The sequence below is a fragment of the Theropithecus gelada genome, chromosome 4 (assembly GCF_003255815.1).
Source record: "Theropithecus gelada isolate Dixy chromosome 4, Tgel_1.0, whole genome shotgun sequence".
Lineage (NCBI taxonomy): Eukaryota > Metazoa > Chordata > Mammalia > Primates > Cercopithecidae > Theropithecus > Theropithecus gelada.
Window position 1 is genome coordinate 20,928,298 of NC_037671.1, and position 20,651 is coordinate 20,948,948.

The 20,651-nt window shown below is 40.4% G+C and overlaps 1 protein-coding gene across 5 annotated transcripts in view; it reads right to left on the minus strand.

Annotated features, from left to right (window-relative positions):
* Nucleotides 1-20,651, minus strand: part of KIF13A (kinesin family member 13A) — a 233,685-nt gene that overhangs the window by 112,950 nt on the left and 100,084 nt on the right. For all 5 annotated transcript variants that reach the window (XM_025383020.1, XM_025383017.1, XM_025383019.1 and 2 more), the window contains exon 4: nucleotides 5,054-5,114. In XM_025383020.1, coding sequence (XP_025238805.1) covers nucleotides 5,054-5,114 — 61 coding nt within the window. The remainder of the gene's footprint in view (nucleotides 1-5,053; nucleotides 5,115-20,651) is intronic.

The window sequence follows — 20,651 nt, forward strand, 5'->3', positions numbered from 1 at the left end:
ATCTCAGTACATTGCATTTTCTTTCCAAAGTACTGACTCCTGTCACAATGAGACAATAATAAAGACGACGATAAATATTAAGGGAGTGCTTCCTACTTCCTAAGTAGCCAGGTACTTACTAGATTAAGCACTTTAAATGAATACATCATTTAGTTCTCAAATCAACCCTATGGGATCAGAACTATTAGTATCCTTATTTACCATATGAGGAAACAGAAGGATGGTGAGATTCAGTAACTCACCCGGCCTTACACAAATAGAAGGTGTTACAGCCAGGATTTGAACCAATTCTGACTTAAGAGCTCATATTCTTCAACTGCTCCAACCAACCCACTGCAATGCCATTATACCTACTAGAGAATTACGTGTTTCTAAATCAGAAAGTGGGAGCATGGAGGCTCTTCCTATAGCTTTATAAATAGCAAGACATGATGGAGAATTTACCATTTTGACACACCACACAAAACTTAGAGCCCTTGCTTCTCTTTGCCTTCTCAATCCATGCACTTATCTTTCTCTCTCTCTCCCTGCTACTCCCCAGTTTTGAGAGCAGCTTTGAGAGTCCTGATTCAGTATCAATGATGCCATTATTCATCAAGCCTGACAAATAGGTCGGTTTCAGGAAATATGTGCTTCCCCTTCTACACTTCCCCTGTTTTCCACCAGACAATGAATGCTTCTATCTTAATCTTTTTATTCACAATTAAGAAGGAATTGTTATTTTTTAATAAAGAGAAAATAAATTAGTATGGAAACCATCAACTAATCTACATGTAATGTATTTACTAGGTAGATTATTTACAATGGATATAAACTTGAGAGAATAGTAAGCATGAATTTTACCTTTTGCTAAGGAGGAGGAACGTCATAGTATTTGTATGATAATGGGAATATCTGAAGAATAAGAAAATATCCTCCCAAATTTTGTAAGTAGACAGTGCTCTATGAGCTGGCAGAACCCAATTTCAGGGCTAACTGGAACATAGTACTCAATGTGATCATGCAGCCTAAAATTTACTAAATTTTACTAAATTTTAGGCTATCAATATGTTTAAAAATCATTCTGATCTTTTAAAATATATCTGAACTATTTGTAATGAAGCGCTACAGAAATCTTGAGTTTCACAACTAAATTTTATCACTTGTATGTAATAAAGTCATTTCTGGTTTGGGGAAAAAAAAAAAGTTTGTTGTATATCCAGGCACATGAGTGGTATATTGCAGAAGGCTAGAGTGTTCTCTGTGGGCAGTAATAGAGGATGTGATTCCAGAAGATATGGAAAAGAAAGAGAAAGACAATCTTCCTTAAGCATTATTTTAACCACATCACTCCAATAGCCCCTATTTTTCACCATATTAGTCTAAAGTTCTTAGAATTTCCTATCATCTGGCCTCACTCAACATGTACAGTCTCCCATAGCATCCCCCACAAGATGCGCCTTCTTATTTTTCTTTCTTTCTTTCTCTTTTAATCTTAACTTTGCAGCTTCCCCCCCCCCCCCACCCCGCCCCCAAGATATGCCTACTGCTCAGACCAGCATTACCACCATGGCTCTGCATCTTCCTTTATGGAAAAGTTAAATGAAAGTATCATTTACGGGAACCTTCCATTAATCACCACATAAAGTGACCTATTTAACCCTTACAGCAACCACATAGCATAGGTATTGCCATTTTTACTTTCTTCTATAGAAAACAAATTGTATCTCAGAGAAATTAAATAAATTGTTCAACAGAACCAAGACAGAGGTCCTGAGATTCAAACCCAGGTCTCACATCAAAGTCCATGTGTTCTCTTTGATACATGTCGCTTCCTCTTGTCTGGATGTCTTCTAGGCTTTCCTTTGACTAAACTCTAAACAACTCATATGTTGACAAGTAATAATCATATGTATTTATGGTATACAACATGATGTTCTGATATATGTATCCCTTGTGGAACGGCTGAATCAGGCTATTTAATATGTGTGTTTTCTCAAATACTTATCTCCTCTATGTTCCATCTCCTCTACGGTGCCTTCCCAGACAACTGGTGCCTTTCCAGATTTTATCTCTTTAAAATCTGGTGCCTCTCCAGATTTTCTCTCTCCTTGGATTTTATGTAACACTTAAAATCTATAAAATTTAGAGTTTAAATATTATCTCAAAATATTATTTGGTATGCACTTCTTTTGCTTTCTAACTCATTTTTGGATTTCTCAAGGGCTTCCTAGGCTGCACACACACAGTAGTGGGGGGGTCATGAATATTTAAAAAATTATTGTGAGACTTTCTGGATTCCTGAGTTATATAAGAGGAACCAACAATAGACACTGGGCTGAGGTACTGAATGAGCGGTGAGAGGAGTCCCAGAAGAGACGATGGAGAAGGTAGAATGGGGCTATATAATAAAGAACCTCAAATGTAGTCGAAGGAGTACAGATTTTTTTCTAGCCTGTGATGAGGAGTCCTGGAAAGTATCTGAGAAGTACATGAGAAGACCTCCAGTTCAGAAGATATATATGGCTGCATCTTGAATAACATAAATTGAACACGGTTAATGATGGGTTTGTAAAACCATAGCTTTTATCCCCATTTGTCTCCGCATCTGTAGGAAATGTTTTACTTTTGTTGTTGATTTAAATCTAAAAGTACACACCCGGCACAAAAATACACAGAGTGCTAACAAGTCAAGACTGTTCCAGACTCTGGAAAACTTATCACATAAAGTACCAAAGGACTAATAAAAAGACAAATTAATTACAACCAACATTATGAACTACTTATTCACTTTAATAAAATATATTGCTCAAGTTGCAGGAATGGTATTTGGAAAGGCTAATTTACCCAGTGTGAGCAACTGAAGGAATTTTCCTAGTTCAAAATTGTTAACTCTTGAAAAAATTATGTTATCAAATAATTTCTCAAGTTTGCTTTTTATGGCAAGGAAAAACCTATCAATAAACAAAACATTAATTCTCTTTACGTCAGTCACGTGCTTTTACCTCCAAATCTGTTAAGGCCAATACCCTCCCTTCATTTTTTTTTGTTTTTAACTAAATGAGAACGTCATTCAGCTGATGCTCTTGTAAGTAGAAATAAGGAGAAAACCCTCATTAGGATGAAATATTTAGTTCATGAGATCTATTGTACAACATGGTGACTATAGTTAATAACAACGTATTGTATTCCTGAAAATTGCTAACAGAGTAGACTTTAAGTGTTCTCACCACAAAAAAGGATAAGTTCATGATGTAAAGCACATGTTAATTAGCTCAATTTAGCCATTCCACAATATATACATATTTCAAAACATCACGCTGTATATGATAAATATATGCAACTTTTATTTGCCAGTTACAAAAATAATTTTTTTTTTTGAGACAGAGTCTCACTCTGTCACCTAGGCTATGGTGAGACCTCAGCTCACTGCAACCTCTGCCTCCCGGGCTCAAGCCATTCTCCTGCCTCAGCCTCCCAAGTGGCTGGGATTACAGGCACCTACCACCACACCTGGATAAGTTTTATATGTTTAGTAGAGATGGGCTTTTGCTATGTTATTCAAGCTGGTCTTGAACTCCTGACCTCAAGTGATCTGCCCACCTTGGCCTCCCAAAGTGCTGGGATTACAGATGTGAGCCACCATGCCTGGCCGAAAAATAAATTTTTAAAAAGATGAAACATCTAAGAAAAAGGGGGCATAATCAGAAGCAAAAGAACGAACAACTTCCTCCACCAAACCAAATGCTTCCCTCTGGAACTAAAGCAATTGTGACTGACTCCTAGGAAAGCCTATGGTCATAAATAATAAAACAGCAGTCATTTGTGTTGGATGGAATGAGGATAAAATACCACAAGGAGGCCGGGTGTGGTGGCTCATGCCTGTAATCCCAGCACTTTGGGAGGCCGAGGCGGGTGGATCACCTGAGGTCAGGAGTTCGAGACCAGCCTGGCCAACATGGTGAAACCCCGTTTCTACTAAAAATACAAAAATTAGCTGGGTGTGGTGGCAGGTGCCTGTAATCCCAGTGCCTGTATTCGGGAGGCTGAGGCAGGAGAACTGCTTGAACCCAGGAGGCAGAGGTTGCAGGGAGCCGAGATTGTGCCACTGACTCTAGCCCGGGTAACAAGAGCAAGACTCCATCTTTTTCTAAAACAAACAAACAAACAAACCCACAAGGAGAGAACCCTAGCAAAATGTGGGGCTGAGAGGCAGCACTTCCCTGAGGAGCATGTAGTACTCATTCACAGGACCACTGATAGCTGAGGACGCTCAGGACCTGAGTGAGTTTTGGAAACCACATCACCTGTGCTCTCCTTATATAAACAGAGCAGGGGGTGAGGCGCAGTGACTCACGCCTGTAATCCTAGCACTGTGGGAGGCCCAGGCGGGCGGATCACCTGAGGTCGGGAGATCGAGACCATCCTGGGTAATATGGTGAAACCATGTCTCTAATAAGTATACAAAAAATTAGACGGACATGGTGGCACATGCCTGTAAACTCAGCTACTTGGGAATCTGAGGCAGAAGAACTGCTTGAACCCAGGAGGCGGAGGTTTCAGTGCACCGAGATTGTGCCATTGCACTCCAGCCTGGGCAACAAGAGTGAAATTCCGTCTCAAAAAAAAAAAAAACAAAAAACAAAAACAAACACACACACACACACACACACACACAAAACAGAGCAGGTGATGCCCTGAAAGTTAGTGATAAGGAAAGGCATGGCAAATGAAACCTTTTTTCACATGACTCTCACAAAAGCTACCATTTATGGCTTGAGGTGGTTCCCCCATTATCTCAAATCTTTAGAAAATCTTTGAAGACACCAATACCCCCCATTACAGGTGAACAATTTGAAGCTTAATAAAAATCTGTTCAAGGATTTTGCAAGTAAGTGGCAGACACAGATTCTGAAACCAAATCTTATTGACTTCAAAACCCATGTGGTATAATTGGAAAGCACAGGTGTGAATTACATACCAAAAGTAAAACTTCAGAGGAATTAAAGACAATAAACTCAATGGAAGAAGAGGCCAGAAGCCCAACTGTCAGGTGCGGAGGGAGAAAACTTACCAGCATATTTTGTAGTGTTAGATTCATCCATGGACCAAAAGCAATAATCAAAGGCAAATACCTGAATGAAAGAACAAAATATTAAGCTTAAAGATTAATTAACTTCTTATGAGTAAATCAGACTGGAAAAAAAAAAATCACTGGTGAAGATGAGAAGGATGGCCACTACTGCCTGATTGAAAAAAATCACTACAGGTTTGGTGCTTTTGTTAACCATAAAATTTCTTATTTTCCTCCTTTTTGGGGGACAGGGTCACCCAGGCTGGAGTGCAGCTGCAACTATCACAGCTCACTGCAGTCTCAAACTCCTGGGCTCAAGGGATCCTCCTGCCTCAGCCTCCTGAGTAGCTAGGACCACTGGTGCACGCCACCATACCGAGCAATTAAAAAAAAAATTGTTGCAGACAGGAGGTCTTGCCCTATTGCTCAGGCTGGTCTCAAACTCCTGGCCTCAAGTGATCCTCTCTCTTCTGCCTCCCAAAATGTACTGGGATTACAGGTGTGAGCCATCGCGCCTGGCCCTATGATACTTCTTTTAGACTAAATATATGGTTAGCTTTCTGTATTAGAATAAGTTGTCCATGAAAATTGCTATTTATCTAGAATTCAAATAACCAGACACTTTAACCAGATATTTTTTTCCACAATACATCTGATGAGAAAAAACAAAAAGCAAAAACAACGTCTTCTCTCGCAAGTCCATGGTTTCAGCATCCACTGACCCTTCCAGGTCCATCTCCCTCAGCTTCTCAAGTAATACTCAACTTTCATATAAAGCAGTTCCTTCTCCTAGCTTTCCATGATACCATCTCTAGCATACTGGAGCTCAAAACTCTCCATATTCCTATCCTGCACGCCTTTCCCCTTTTGTCTCAGCATGCAATCTCCAGCAAAGCATGTTTTTTTTTTGGGGGGGGGGGTGTGTATGGGGGGGGTTCTTACTGTATTTTTAATATGCATTTCCTTGAAAAGTAAAGATGTGAAGCAATTTTACATGTTTAGTATTTGGCATGTCTTTTATATGTAAAAGTATCTCTTCATATTTTTCTAATTTTTAATTTTTTTTGAGTTGGAGTCTTGCTTTGTCGCCCAGGCTGGAGTGCAGTGGTGCAATCTCGGATCACTGCAACCTCCATCTCCCGGGCTCAAGTAATTCTCCTGCCTCAGCCTCCTGGGTAGCTGGGACTACAGGTGCTCGCCACCATGCCTGGCTAATTTCATGTTTTTTCTTTTTCCATAAGTTATTGGGGTACAGGTGGTATTTGGTTACATGAATTAGTTCTTTAGTGGTGATTTGTGAGACTTTGGTGCACCCATCACCCGAGCAGTATACACTGCACCATATTTGTAGTCTTTTATCCCTCGCCCCTCTCCCACTCTTCCCCTCAAATCCCCAAAGTCCACTGTATCATTCTTATGCCTTTCCATCCTCATAGCTTAGCTCCCACTTATCAGTGAGAACATATGATGTTTGATTTTTCCATTCCTGAGTTACTTCACTTACAACAATAGTCTCCAGTCTCATCCAGGTCGCTGCAAATGCCGTTAATTCATTCCTTTTTATGGCTAAGTAGTATTCCATCATACACACACACACACACACACACACACACACACACACATACACACATACACACCCCCATATACACCACAGTTCCTTTATCGACTTGTTGACTGATCGGCATTTGGGTTGGTTCCACGATTTTGCAATTGTGAGTTGTGCCACTATAAACACGCATGTGCAAGTATCTTTTTCGTATAATGACTTATTTTCCTCTGGGTAGATACCCAGGAGTGGGATTGTTGGATCAAATGGTAGTTCTCCTTTTAGTTCTTTAAGGAATCTCCACACTGTTTTCCATAGTGGTTGTACTAGTTTACATTTCCACCGGCAATGTAAAAGTGTTCCCTGTTCACCGCATCCACACCAACATCTACTGGTATTAAATCATTAATTCATTCTTACATGAATTAACTTTCTGTATAGCTACTGAATGTCTCCTATATACCAGGAATGGCTGGTGCTTCTTGGTGCTTCCTCTGTAAGGACTCCCATTGAACTGCTGTTCTTTTCCTTTTTTTTTTTTTTTTTTTTTTTTTTGAGACAGAGTCTCACTCTATCATCCAGGCTGCAGTGCAGTGGCACAATCTCAGCTCACTGCAGCCTCCGCCTCCTGGGTTCAAGTGATTCTCCTGCCTCAGCCTCCCAAGTAGCTGGGACTACAGGCATGCACCACCATGCCCAGCTAATTTTTGTATTTTTAGTAGAGACAGCGTCTTCCATGTTGGCCAGGGTGGTCTCAAACTCCTGACCTCAAATGATCTGCCTGCCTCAGCCTCCCAAAGTGCTGAGATTACAGGCGCGAGCCACCGTACCCGGCCCTAACTGCTGTTCTTCATGCCCATTACCATCACTTGTGTTCCAGCTGTTATTATCAAATGTGTAGAGCAATGTTTCCCAAAGTGTGTTCTAAGGAACCGGAGTTTCATGAGCTAATCCATAAAAAAAGATCAAATCATGTTGGAAGTGGTACACGTTTTATCCTATTTGAGATTCTCAATGCTAATTCTCAATATTAAAGGCTCTGAAAAGTCTTCCAGAGACTTTTCCGAAAAGAAGTCCATAAAGAAGTCTATTTGATTGTTTAACGTTTTATTTCCCCAATTCATTCTGGTGAGGAGACCCTTTTTGGAGTAACATCTATTAACATGCCTTGGAATTACTACTTCTCAGCACATCCCTTAGGAAATGCAGCCCAGGTGACTCAGTAGCTGTCTTCCTGGGCTCACTGCTATTGCCTTTTGTCTCTTGCAGTCCAAATAGTAAATTACAAACCTCCCATGGGCCGGATCCTTTAATGCTTAATCACTTTCAAGAGATCTTAAGCACTGAGCATACAGAACCCATGCTCTCTGGCCTGGCATTTGAGACTAGCCACAAAAGGCCCTCCCAGCCTATTAACCCCAGCTTCCTCTTGCTCCAGTGGAACTTATCCTTACCTCAGAATTACTAACTATAATTTCATCTCTGTCCTTGTTCTCTCCTTCTTTTCCACCCTTCAAAATACATCATACCCCTTAAGGCCCAGTTCGATATATTTTTTCCTCCCAGAAGCATTCTTGTTTAAATCCAAAGGAATTATCTTTTTTTCTCTGAAACCTTACAACACTGTTGAGTTCTTTTTTATGGCTCCTATCTCAATCATTTTATTTTTCACTATCATGTATATGATCTGTGTGTGTGTGAGAGATAGCATTCATTCATTCATTCATTCACTCATTCACTCATTCAGAGACAGGGTCTCCCTCTGTTGCCCAGACTGGAGTGCACTGGCACTATCATGGCTCACTGTAGCCTCAATCAGCTCAATTGATCCTACCACCTCAGCCTCCTGAGTAGCTGGGAACACAGGCACATGCCACCACGCCCAACTAATTTTTGTGCTTTTTGTAGAGATGGGGCTTCGCCATGTTGCCCTGGCTGGTATCAAACTCTTGGGTTCAAGCAATCCTCCCACCTTGGCTTCCCAAAGTGCTAGGATTACAGGCATAAGCCACTGTGCCCGGCCTATATATATATTTTATGTCCACTTGTAGACTAAGTTCCCTGAAAGCAGGATCCATATCGAATTCATCTTTGAAGCCTGCAATGTTTATAGTAGTCACTTTATAATTACTTATTGAATGATTAATGGCATTAAGATCTTGCAGGGAAGCAGGCACTTTTGTATATTATAAAAGACTAATAAATTGTACGCAATGCTCTCTCTTGCCAAAAAAAAAAAAAGACTAAGTTATGTTCTGAATAGTTTCGGCACTATATATACTTTATTTTAATGCTTTTAAAACTGATTTAGGTATATATGATGTACTCAACTTACATCATCAACCCCAGATCCAAATTCAATTTTGTTAAACATTCACTCTGGTTTTATAACAGCCAAGTTTCAAATGAACAGTTATGAAACAATAGTTTTAGCCAAGAGAATGTGGAATATTTACTGCATTCAAGGGCTCTTCCAATGACTCTAGAGACCGACCACACAAGCGTAATCCAGTTAATCTTCCTGCCTCTGGGCAGGACTGAACTTCAACACTTCTAAGAGATGAAGATCTATCTTGTTTTTAAACATTTCCAGAAAAGGAGATTCCACAAACTCCCTTTAATGGCATCTTACAATACTTAACTTTTATTCCCAGGACATTTTCCTTTTCTTTTGACCTAAGTCAACTCTCCTTACTTTAAACAGCCAATAGAGGCTATTTTCCTTTCCTTTTTTTTTTTTTTTTTTTTTTTATCTTTACTGCTCTCCTTATATCCCAGGCACTGTGCCCAAGCTTGATCCATGGTGAATTTCAGTGACATGCATCATCCTAAATATTAAGAAAAAAAAAAATCCTCCCACCAAGAACCTTTGGTTTTCAACCTCATTCTGTGCCGCTTTCAAGAACTTCTGGTTTCTGCACTGAAAAAATTTGCAGTCAGTATTTATTGAGCATGACCTACAAACCAGGCCTAGTAGTAGTCATCTAATTCATTAATTCACTTATCTATTCACAAATATTTATTAAGTCCTATTGTGTGCTAAGCTCTAGAATTATAGCAGTGAATAAACATGCAAAGACTCGTGGAGCTCATGAGTATCCTATTCCTTGCATTATCTGTAGTAATGCTTATATTATTCATGTCCCTTATGAAGCTCCCAGTGGGGTGAAGGGAGAGAAGCAATATGCAAGCAAACAATAAACACATATGGCGCCAGGAGGTAATCAGTGACACAAAAATGTAACAGCGTGGGGGTCCTGGAGAAAACTGGAGCAGGTTCTACGAAAGCTTGTGGAAAAGCACGGATAGGCAGAGGCAATAGCAGGTGCCAAGGCACTGGGACAGAGAGCACCTGTGTGTTCAAGGACTGTGTTTTGAACACAGTTATTGTTATATATAGTGGAATCATCATTTATTCACTTCTTCAGTTACTGCTACATGTAGTGGAATAATCATTTATTTTCTTTTTTTTTTTCTTTATAGAGACAGGGTCATGCTGTGTTGCCCAGGCTGGTCTTAACTTCTGGGCTCAAGCGATCCTCCTGCCTTGGCTTCCTGAAGTGTGGTATTACAGGCATGAGCCACTGCACCCAGGTCAAACTTAATTTAACGATTTGCTATTCTTCAAATGAGGTCAGAAAGCCAGAGCTTGACATTCATAGTAACACTACTTAAAATAAAATGAGAGCTACCCCAAATTTTGAGGGTCTACCTATCAGTAAGAATTATTCCAAAGTCTGTGAAAATTTCTAACAAAGTTAATCATTTAAAGTTGTTTTTGCTAATAAAAGGGCACATGAGAAAATTTTCATTTTAAGCATTTGCCCCCTAGAATTCAGACAAATGTTAAAACCCTGCAGACGAAAAAAGAGTCCTGACAATATTGATAGATACAACTGTTGCCAAATAGCAGCGCCCTTTGAACTACATTATGTCTTGAATTTCAAAATCTTTGATCACAGGCATTTTAGAATGGTGATACCTCAAACCAGTCATGGAGTACAGGTTGTTATTTTACTAAACATTTACTAGGAAGAAAGTTGAAGTCCAGAAATCTACATGATTTCCCTAAAACTCAAAGCAAGTGAATAGAAAAATTCTTGTTATTTTTTTTTTCTCAGCTGGAAGTGATCTCCCAATCCCCTTTCCCTCCTATAAAATTTTACAGCAGTTTGTAGCTCCCAAGACACTGATTCACATACGGTCCTGTTTTATGCCTTGGTTCTTCTGTGTGGGTCTTACTTCCAAATCTAAATGGTGAGCTCCATGACAGCAGGGACTATGTTCCATGCACCCCATAGTGCCTGTTTCAGTGTCTCATACAGGGCAGCAACTGTATGTAATATTTTTTCAATTAATAAACATATTACCAGGGGAAGGAGTTGGAACACAGACAAGAGTATGGAGTGGATGTAAGAACTATTATGAATAAGCAGAGGTTCAAGCTGGAGGGTATCTTTTTAGATGTTTCATTACTTTCACATGCGTGGTTTGGGGGAACTTGGTTCCTGCAATGGTCAAATAAGGATTGGGTCACTAGATGAGCACTGGGGTCCCCTTCAGCATCACTACTCCATGGTACAGGTGGATAAACAAGCAAGGGTATATCATGCACAATTTGTAGTCTGCACAGAAATTAGAACATTTATTTGTTTGACTGTCACTAGAAAAATTATGGCCGTTACTAACACAGTTTTAAAGATATTTAAAATAATTCCTTTGTCATGTCCTTGACATTTCCCTTGCAATCTCTTGTTAGTTCCATAAACTATTTACAAACTATTACCCTTCTTTTCATGCCAAAATATAATTATAATTGAGTAACACAATGTTTGTTACAAAAGGAGACATGCTTTTCTTAGGTCTTTACAGTAGTTTTGATTTTCCCATACAAAATACATTGACATTTCAAAAGGGAGAAAACCAATTTCTCAAGACTTATTTCTTGGAAATTGACTGCTTCGTTTTTTTCTAATTTTTTAAAAACTTTATTTTAGAGAGAGGGTCTTGCTCTGTCACCTAGGCTGGAATGCAGTGGCATGGTCATAGCTCACTGCAGCCTCAACCTTCCAGCTCAAGCAATCCTCCCAAAAGTAGCTGGGACTACGGGTGCATGCCACCATGCCCAGCTAATTGTTATTTTTTTTTTTTTGGTAGGGATGGGGCCTCGCTGTGTTGCCCAAGCTAGTCTCGAATTCCCCTGGCCTCAAGTAATCTTCCTGCTTTGGCTTCCCAAAGTGCTGGGATTACAGTTATGAACCACCATGGCTGGCCAGAAACTGATGACTCTGAAGAAAAATAAAGTCTTATTTTTTGCAAACCCACCATATTATACTAGAAAAATGTTATTTAAGACTTGGGCCAGGCTCGGTGGCTTACATCTGTAATCCCAGCACTTTGGGAGGCCAAGGTGGGCAGATCACCTAAGGTTAGGAGTTAAAGACCAGTCTGACCAACATGGTGAAACCCCATCTCTACTAAAGATACAAAAAATTAGCCAGGTGTGGTGGCATGCACCTGTAATCTCAGCTACTTGGGAGGCTGAGGCAGGAGAATAGTTTGAACCCAGGAGGCAGAGGTTGCAGTGAGCCAAGATCGCACCATTGCACTCCAGCCTAGGCAACAGGGCAGGACTCTGTCTCAAAAAAAAAAAAAAAAAAAAAAAAAGGCTCTGTTGTCCAGGCCAGAGTGCAGTGGGGCTTGGGGCAATCATATTCCTGGGACCATATTCCTGGGATCAAGCAGCCTCCCAAGTAGCTAGGACTACTAAGACTACGGGCACATGCCACCATACTTGTCTAATTTTGCTGCTGCTGCTGTTGTTGCAAAGATGGGGTCTTGCAATGTTGCCCAAGTTAGTATCGAACTCCTGACCCCAAGCAATTCTCCCACCTCGATCTCCCTAAATGCTGAGCCACTGTGCCTGGCCCAGCAGACTTCTTAATGCATACAGCTGAGTAAAACAACAAAACGCAAACCAAGTATAAATTTTACATTTTATTAATAAGAACCAACATTGTGAAAACATTTTTTTGTAAAGGCATTCAAACCTTTTCAACTAAAAAAAGAGCTAAAAGCACAGATGTTTTCTAGTTGTTTTTGAAATCTGAAAGCTATTGCCTTCACTGTTTTCAACAACATTTGATTCCACCTTCTCAGAATCCCACTCCTTCCTCTTAGTTTGCAACTTATAAAACCCATACCAGCATTTAATTCTCTGCAGCTTGCGATACATCTGCTCCACCTTTATCAGGCTCTTAAAAATGTTAGCTTTGCATTTTTGTCAACCACTGAATATCTAATAAAGTTACTAAAGCTGTTTTTAATAAGGCAAATGTGTTGAATGATATATATAATCTGAGGTAATGAAGTTCCATGACTTACGAATAGGATATAGCACAGTTAAACTCCACTCTTATCTAAAAGTCATCTCTGATGGCATTTCAGCAAAATTCAATTTACAGTTAAAAAAAAAAAAAAAAAAAAAGGCCGGACACAGTGGCTCACGAGGTCAGGAGATCAAAATCCCATCCCTACTAAATATACAAAAATTAGCTGGGCGTGGCAGCACATGCCTGTAATCCCAGCTACTCGGGAAGCTGAGGCAGAAGAATCACTTGAACTCGGGAGGAGAAGGTTGCAGTGAGTTGAGATCGCGCCACTGCACTCCAGCCCAGCAACAGAGCTAGACTGCGTCTCAAAAAAAAAAAAAAAAGCAGCAGCAATGGCCAGGTGCAGTGGCTCACAGTTGTAATCCTAGCACTTTGGGAGGTGGAGGCAGGCGGATTACTTGAGGTCAGGAGTTTGAGACCAGCCTGGCCAACATGGTGAAACCTTGTTTCTACTAAAAATACAAAAATTAGCCTGGCATGGTGGCATGCACCTGTAATCCCAGCTACTCGGGAGGCTGAGGCATGAGAACTGCTTGAACCTGGGAGATGGCGGTTGCAGTGAGCTGAGATTGTGTCACTGCATTCCAGCCTACGCAACAGAGCAAGACTCTGTCTCAAAAAAATAAAAAAAGAAGCAAGATCTTCTATGTTCCTTGGAGAACCAGAAGGCATCCGCGTTTTAAGATATGGAATCTGTAACCATTTTTCTGATCCATGAAAATGAGATGTGAAGGCACTTTCAACTGCATTACCTCATTACCTCTGTATCCTTTCATTTGTCCTTTCGAGTTGTGTGCTTTCACTAATACGTTCTCCAACTGCAAAATGGTCAATTTGGAAAGCAATAAACTAACACCCACTTGTTACCTTTTTCACTTTTAGGGGCTGTAGGGAACTCAAGTATGTACTAGGCCTATTTGTATCCTCTTGCTTACAATCTAGTTAAAAAGGTAAAACATAAAACAAGTATTCTTTTTCTAAGAAAAGTAATTTTTTTCCCTAAAATCATTTTAATACCTCTCAGAAACCCTCCTCAGACACAAAGTGATTAATCTAATACTTACTATGTCAAGACAATTTAATTTTATGTAAAGAAATATTTCTGGACATATACATCAGATTTTTGCAAGGTAAGCCAAAACCTACCTTTTAATTTCTGTTTCCTTTTAATGTCATCTCAAATGTCACTCCTTTATAAAAATTTTTTTTTTTTTTTTCCAGATGGAGTCTTGCTCTGTCACCCAGGCTGGAGTATAGTGGCATGATATCAGCTCAGTGCAACCTCTGCCTCCCAGGTTCGAGCTATTCCCTTGCCTCAGCCTCCTGAGTAGCTGGGACTACAGGCGCCCACTACCACGCCTGGCTAATTTTTGTATTTTTAGTAGAGATGGGGTTTCACCATGTCGGCCATGCTGGTCTTGAACTTCTGACCTCAAGTGATCTGCCCGCCTCAGCCTCCCAAAGCGCTGGGATTAAAGGCGTTAGTCACCTCACCCAGCCTCCTTATAAAACTTTTAAGGATACTATTTCTCATCCTGAATTTCTATATCTGTCTAATCAGATTCTATAAGTGTGTATATATGTACACATCTATTTATATACAATTCCCTTTGTTCTGCTACAATATTAATTCTTAGAGGATAAAGCCTTGGTTTCCCTAATCTTTTCATTACCAAACAAAAATACTCTGCGAATTTACATTTTAAAGCAACTTTTGCTGGGCATAGTGGCTCACGCCTATAATACTAGTGTTTTGAGAGGCTGAGACTGAAGGATCACTTGAAGCCAAGAGTTCAAGACCAGCCTGGGCAACACAGTCTCTACAAAAAATAACATCAGCCAGGTGCAGTGGCATGTGCCTGTAGTCCCAGATACTCAGGAGGCTGAAGCAAGAGGACTGCTTGAGCCCAGAAGTTTAAGGACGCAGTGAGCTGTGATCATGTCACTGCACTCCAGCCTGCATAACAGAGCAGGGCTGTCTCTAAAAAATAAAATAAAAATAATTTACAAAAATTAAGGCAGCTTCCTGGTGAATTACCTCTTAAACAAAATCATGTAAATCTTTGTTTTCACGTGTGACGTCTGCTTAAAATAGCACAGACAAGTCAGTGTAAATCCTTCAGTGGCACAGCCAGGATAGTAGCACCCCAACAGTACTTTGCCAAAGTCTCCATTTTTACTTCAACTGCCACAGTAACAGACTGCTGTCACCTTACAGGCATTATTTTTGTGTTTACTGGATTCCCACTCCTTTCCCAAAAAGACATAAGCAATGACCCTATACATCTGTATATTATGTCAATGGTCAGTCACCTTCTCAGCTCTGAGAGATTCCACCAATGACCAAGAAATCCTTTGCGTATACTGAACACAGTGAGATGTCTAGGCAAAAAAAGAAAGAAGGGGAGAGCTAGGTACAGTCATATGCACCTGCAGTCGCAGCTGCTTGGGAGGCTGAGGTGGGAGGATCACTTGAGCCCGGGAGTTTGAGGTTGCAAACTATGATCACACTTGTGAATAGCCACTGCACTCCAGCCTGGGCAACCTAGTGAGATCCTATTGCTAAAAGGAAATAATAATAATAACAAAAAAAGAGAAGGGAATATCGAATTATAAGGGAATTTCTCCTTCCTGTAATTCTCTCCCTTTCCTCACCTTGCCTCCCTGCCTAGTGAAGTACAACTCACACTACTCAAGACCTGCTCAAATGTCACCTCCTCCAATGTTTTCTCAACTTCCTCCCTGTAATTATTGCCTCCTCTGTTCTGTCTTAGCCAACAGCTCTCCCTCTCTAACACACACTCATCTACCTAAATAACTGCACATTTTACATTAATTTAGGATTGTCGTGACATAAATGGAATACCTACTAAGATAATACTTGGCACACAGTGTAACTCAGTCTATGGCAGCTACTGTTATCAATATTATCATTATATACTGATGGACTTCTCTCCCCCATTAATAGCACTGCTACCGCTGTAGAGCATTCATTGGGTACCAGGCACCAACTTTCTCACCGAAAGTGAGAATACTTTATATTCTCACCAAGCAGGGAGGTTTTCTGAGCAAGGGACTGTGCTAACTTATCTTTATTCCCTCTAGGTACAGGATAGTGTAGATACGTACTCAGTATTTGCTGAAGTAAATAGAAAGAAGAAGTGAAAAGACAAAAAAAGGCCGTGTGTGTGGGAGTTGCTACAGACTATTTGGTTCTGTGTCAAAAATTTCAATGCAAAGCACACTACTTCCTAGCACCCAAATCTAAAATCAAAACGGCTTCCCTTCGGGAAAAAAGTCTGCTCTATGTGGACTTGCTTTGCTTTGTATGAAGGAGTGTGTCCTCTCCTTTACACTGCCTTCTTCCTCTCTTTGTACAATTAATCCGCTGTTCACATCTGCAGACCCAGCTGCCATTAACAGCCTGTTCTGCCACTACCTACTTTGAAAACTGAGCCCCAGAGCTCTCTGAAAAGCCCCATTTCTCCAGTTTTAGGAACACTAGCTTGCCAATGTCCTGTTTTGTGATTACGTTTCAACTTTGTCAATTTGAAAGACTACAATTAATATGAAATTGACACTTCGAATTTGTTCACATTTCACCACACCATGTTATGAATACTGAGTCATACCAAGTAAAGTTTTAGATTTCATGTTCAAATTTTTCTTTGAATGCCAAGTTTCAACACTTTTCTCTTTTTCATCTTTCTCCTAATATCAAAGATGTGAAGATTCATTCAAAAAAAAAAAAAAAAAGGAAGAGTTAAACTTCATTCATCTCAGAGGAACTGGATTGAAATTGAAAGGAAAACCCAGCACCGAGAGTCTGTGTGATCACAGAACTGCCTTCACTACTGCTTTTCGAAAAGCAGCTCTGCCAGCAGGAACTCCAGCCTGTATCTCAACATATCTCCTAAGGAACGCTAGAGTCATCACCCTTATTACTGGTGAGTTTTACTGACAGACCTACCTTCCCATTTAAACATCTGTCAAGTAACAGCTGTCTTTTGGCAATGTAATTAATCATTTCCTTTACATATGCCTATATATACATACCAAATAATGTCTTACATTACACAGTTGGCACTGACTGATTGTGAAGATGTGAAAGCCTCTTAAAGATTCAAAGCCAGCAGCATTTGCTGCACATCTACAAGGCATTGTCCCTGATCTCGGGGGATGCACAGTCTGTTCTAGGAAACTACTATCTTTGGAAAATACTACTCTGCATTGCAGTTCAAATTTCTGTGGATGCATGGAGAAGGTATCTCTACAAAGACCTAATTCATGCTTTCATTCATTTAATGAATAAATCTGAAAACAGGAAATCATCCTCTCAAAACCCAGACCAATATTATAACAGCACAGAGCTTCCATTTAACACTGTACACATAAACTAGTGGTGCATAAGCAATGAAGCACTAATTCAATTCTAACTCTTTCAAATACTCTACTCATTTCATATCTAATCCTTTATCATTCATTTTCAAAATCCGCTTCACTGGTTGCTGAGGGGTGGGGGTGGGAGTGTCACAAATGCACAATCTGTGGTATTTCCAGTTCTTTCATATCCTGATCACTTCTCAAAAAACCTAGCCACCCAAATAACTTCTCCAACAGCACATTCAAAGGTGATGTGGATATTTTCAAACACAGAATACTTCTTCTTCAATAAAAACAGTCTAGAAGATAAGTTGCAAATATCTAAGCATCTGCTATCAGATCTTATCTGCTATCTCTGATAAATGATTATTGTTACTCATAAAAATGAGAAGAAAAATAAAACATAGAATAAATCTTAGTCATGCTAACATCACCATCATGAGCAATCTCTGGGTCTGGCTCAGAACTTCTGGACCAAGACCTCATTTCATGTGCCTATCTCTCCAGTCCCCTCTGCCTCACTGCACCATGCCAGGTGCATCCAGCCACAGAGAGGAGGATGCTAGGCTGACTCTATGGCCCCAGGTCACCAAAGCTGAAGGACCTGAGGCAGTCCAGGGATTGCAAACATTTACTCCCAGTTAAGTCACGCTGGAAAGGAATGATGAAGAGTTCACACTGCTGGGGCTGACTCGGGCCAAGTGGGAGCCAAGAGACTCCCTGGTCCAGAAGGCTTTCACTGTTCTAGACAGGGAGATGCATCAACGAAGAGACAAGGGAGATGGATATCTTTTCTTCCTGGGGCCTATACTCCATGTGACCTGGTACTCTGTCCGTGGCACTGTAGACATCTAAAGGGACAGAGTTACAGTGAGAACATCTGGTTCTGAACAAAGCCAGGCAGAAAAAAAGGGAAGAGTAGAACCTGTAGGAATTTCAAGATAGAAACACACAGCACTTCACTTGAACCCGGGAGGAGGAGGTTGCAGTGAGCCAAGATCATGCCATTGCACTCCAGCCTGGGCAACAAGGGCGAAACTCCGTCTCAAAACAACAAAAACAACACCACCACCTAACAACCACCACCACCACCACCACCACCACCCTATGTTTCTGAGGATTGTTTTGTTGTTGTTGTTAAAAACAGAAAAAAAAAGCATTTAGAAATATGATTTATAATGACAAAGTGTGGTATATTGTATTACTGTTCCAAATGACTCCTGGCCCTCCTGGTAAGGGAATTACACAACCTTGCCTATTGCTACATGGCATGCAGTGCCTGTAGTAGGAAGGAATATAATTCCTGACCCTACTGACATCAGGCTTGGCTGTGTGACTTGCTTTGGCCAATTAAGTATGAACAAAGTGACATATGCCAGTCTGGCCAACAGCTTTAAGAAGCTACTGCACAGTTCTCTTTCTTTTGTTCCCCTCTGTCACAGTATTAGCAAGTCCCAGATAGGGGTTGTTCCTCCAATCTGGAGCCAGGATTGAAGTCATATGGTACACGGCCACAGGGAACCTCAGCTGACATGTAACATCAGAGAAATATATTTTTGTTGTTTCTAGCCACTGAACATTAAAGGTTGTTACTGCTGCATCACGGAGCATAAGCAGACTCACAGACAAAGCAGTTCCTTTAAAGTGAACCTAGATCATTATCCACCCTACATTCTGTACTTATCAATTATCTTCTGTCTTGCAGCCGTATGAATTTCTTGCAAGTACAGTTCTGATCATGTAGCTTTTCTATATAAAGATCCTAAATGATCTTCATAGCCTACCAGATTAAGTCCAGATTCCCAAAGCTCTATAAACTACACTCTCCCAGTTTTTTAAAAATATGATCTTCCTTTCACGTACTCTACACTTTAACCTGAGTGTGCAACTTATTTCCTAATACATCAATTACTTTCTTGTTTGTCTTCTTTTACATACCACTTGATTCTTTTTTTTTTTTTTTTTCGTTGAGACAGAGTCTTACTCTTGTCGCCCAGGCTAGAGCGCGATGGAAGGATCTCGGCTCACTGCAACCTCTGCCTCCTGGGTCAAGCGATTCTCCTGCCTCAGCCTCCCAAGTAGCTGGGATTACAGGCACCCACCACCATGCCCGGCTAATTTTTTTTGGTTTTTTTGCATTTTTAGTAGAGACGGGGTTTTGCCATGTTGGCCAAGCTGGTCTCGAACTCCTGATCTCAGGTGATCCGTCTGCCTCAGCCTCCCAAAGTGCTGGGATTACAGGTGTGAGCCACTGAGACCGGTTCCTACATCTTGATTCTTATCCTAAATTTCTGCATTTTGACATCTTATCCATATTTGGAAGGCCTACTGAAACTCCATGTTGAGCTGTGAAGCCGCCTTCCTCAGAAGACATAAGACACAAAGTACTGAAGTAGTGAATGATGACGTTACCATCATCTATTTTCCATTACTTAGATTATAGTATATCTAATCTTCCTCATCATGTTATGAATTCCAGAAAACAAGTACTAGTTTAATCACTCTTGAGCCCCACAAACTCCTTGCACAATACATTTCACAGAAAGTTTTCATTTAATGTTTGCTGAATTAATACATTTTGAATGGATAAAAACAATTCCTAGGAAAAATGCATAGCGAGAAGGTTATGCTGTCATTGAGTTCATGCAGCTGTAACACTCTTGGACCCAGATATAAAAGTAAAAATGTAAAAGATCAAGGTAGGTCTGCTGCATTTGATTGGGTAATGAAACAAGCAAAAGCCTTAGGAAGCATACTGGTGTTCAGTACTAAGCCATGTATTTGATCTGAAACAGAGCTGTCCAATAGAAACATAATGCTAGCCATATAAATAATTTAAAATGTTTTTGTAGACACACTGAAAAGTAAAAAGAGGCCAGCCATGGTGGCTTATGTCTGTAATCCCAGCACTTTGGGAGACCAAAGTGGGCAGATACTTGAGGCCACGAGTTCGAGACCAGCTTGGTCAACATGGTGAAACCCTGTCTCTACTGAAAAATACAAAAATGACCTGGGTGTGGTGGCACATGCCTGTAGTCCCAGTTACTTGGAAGGCTGAGGTGAGAGAATTGCTTGAACCCAGGAGGTGGGAGTTGCAGTGAGCCGAGATTGTGCCACTGCACTCCAGCCTGGGTGACAGAGTGAGATTCTGTCTCAAAAAAACAAAGAAAAAAAAAGTAAAAAGAGATGAAATAATTTAATATAAAAATAATATATTTAACCAAATATATAAAAAATATCCTACATTCTTTTTCTTTCTTGTACCAACTCTTCTAAA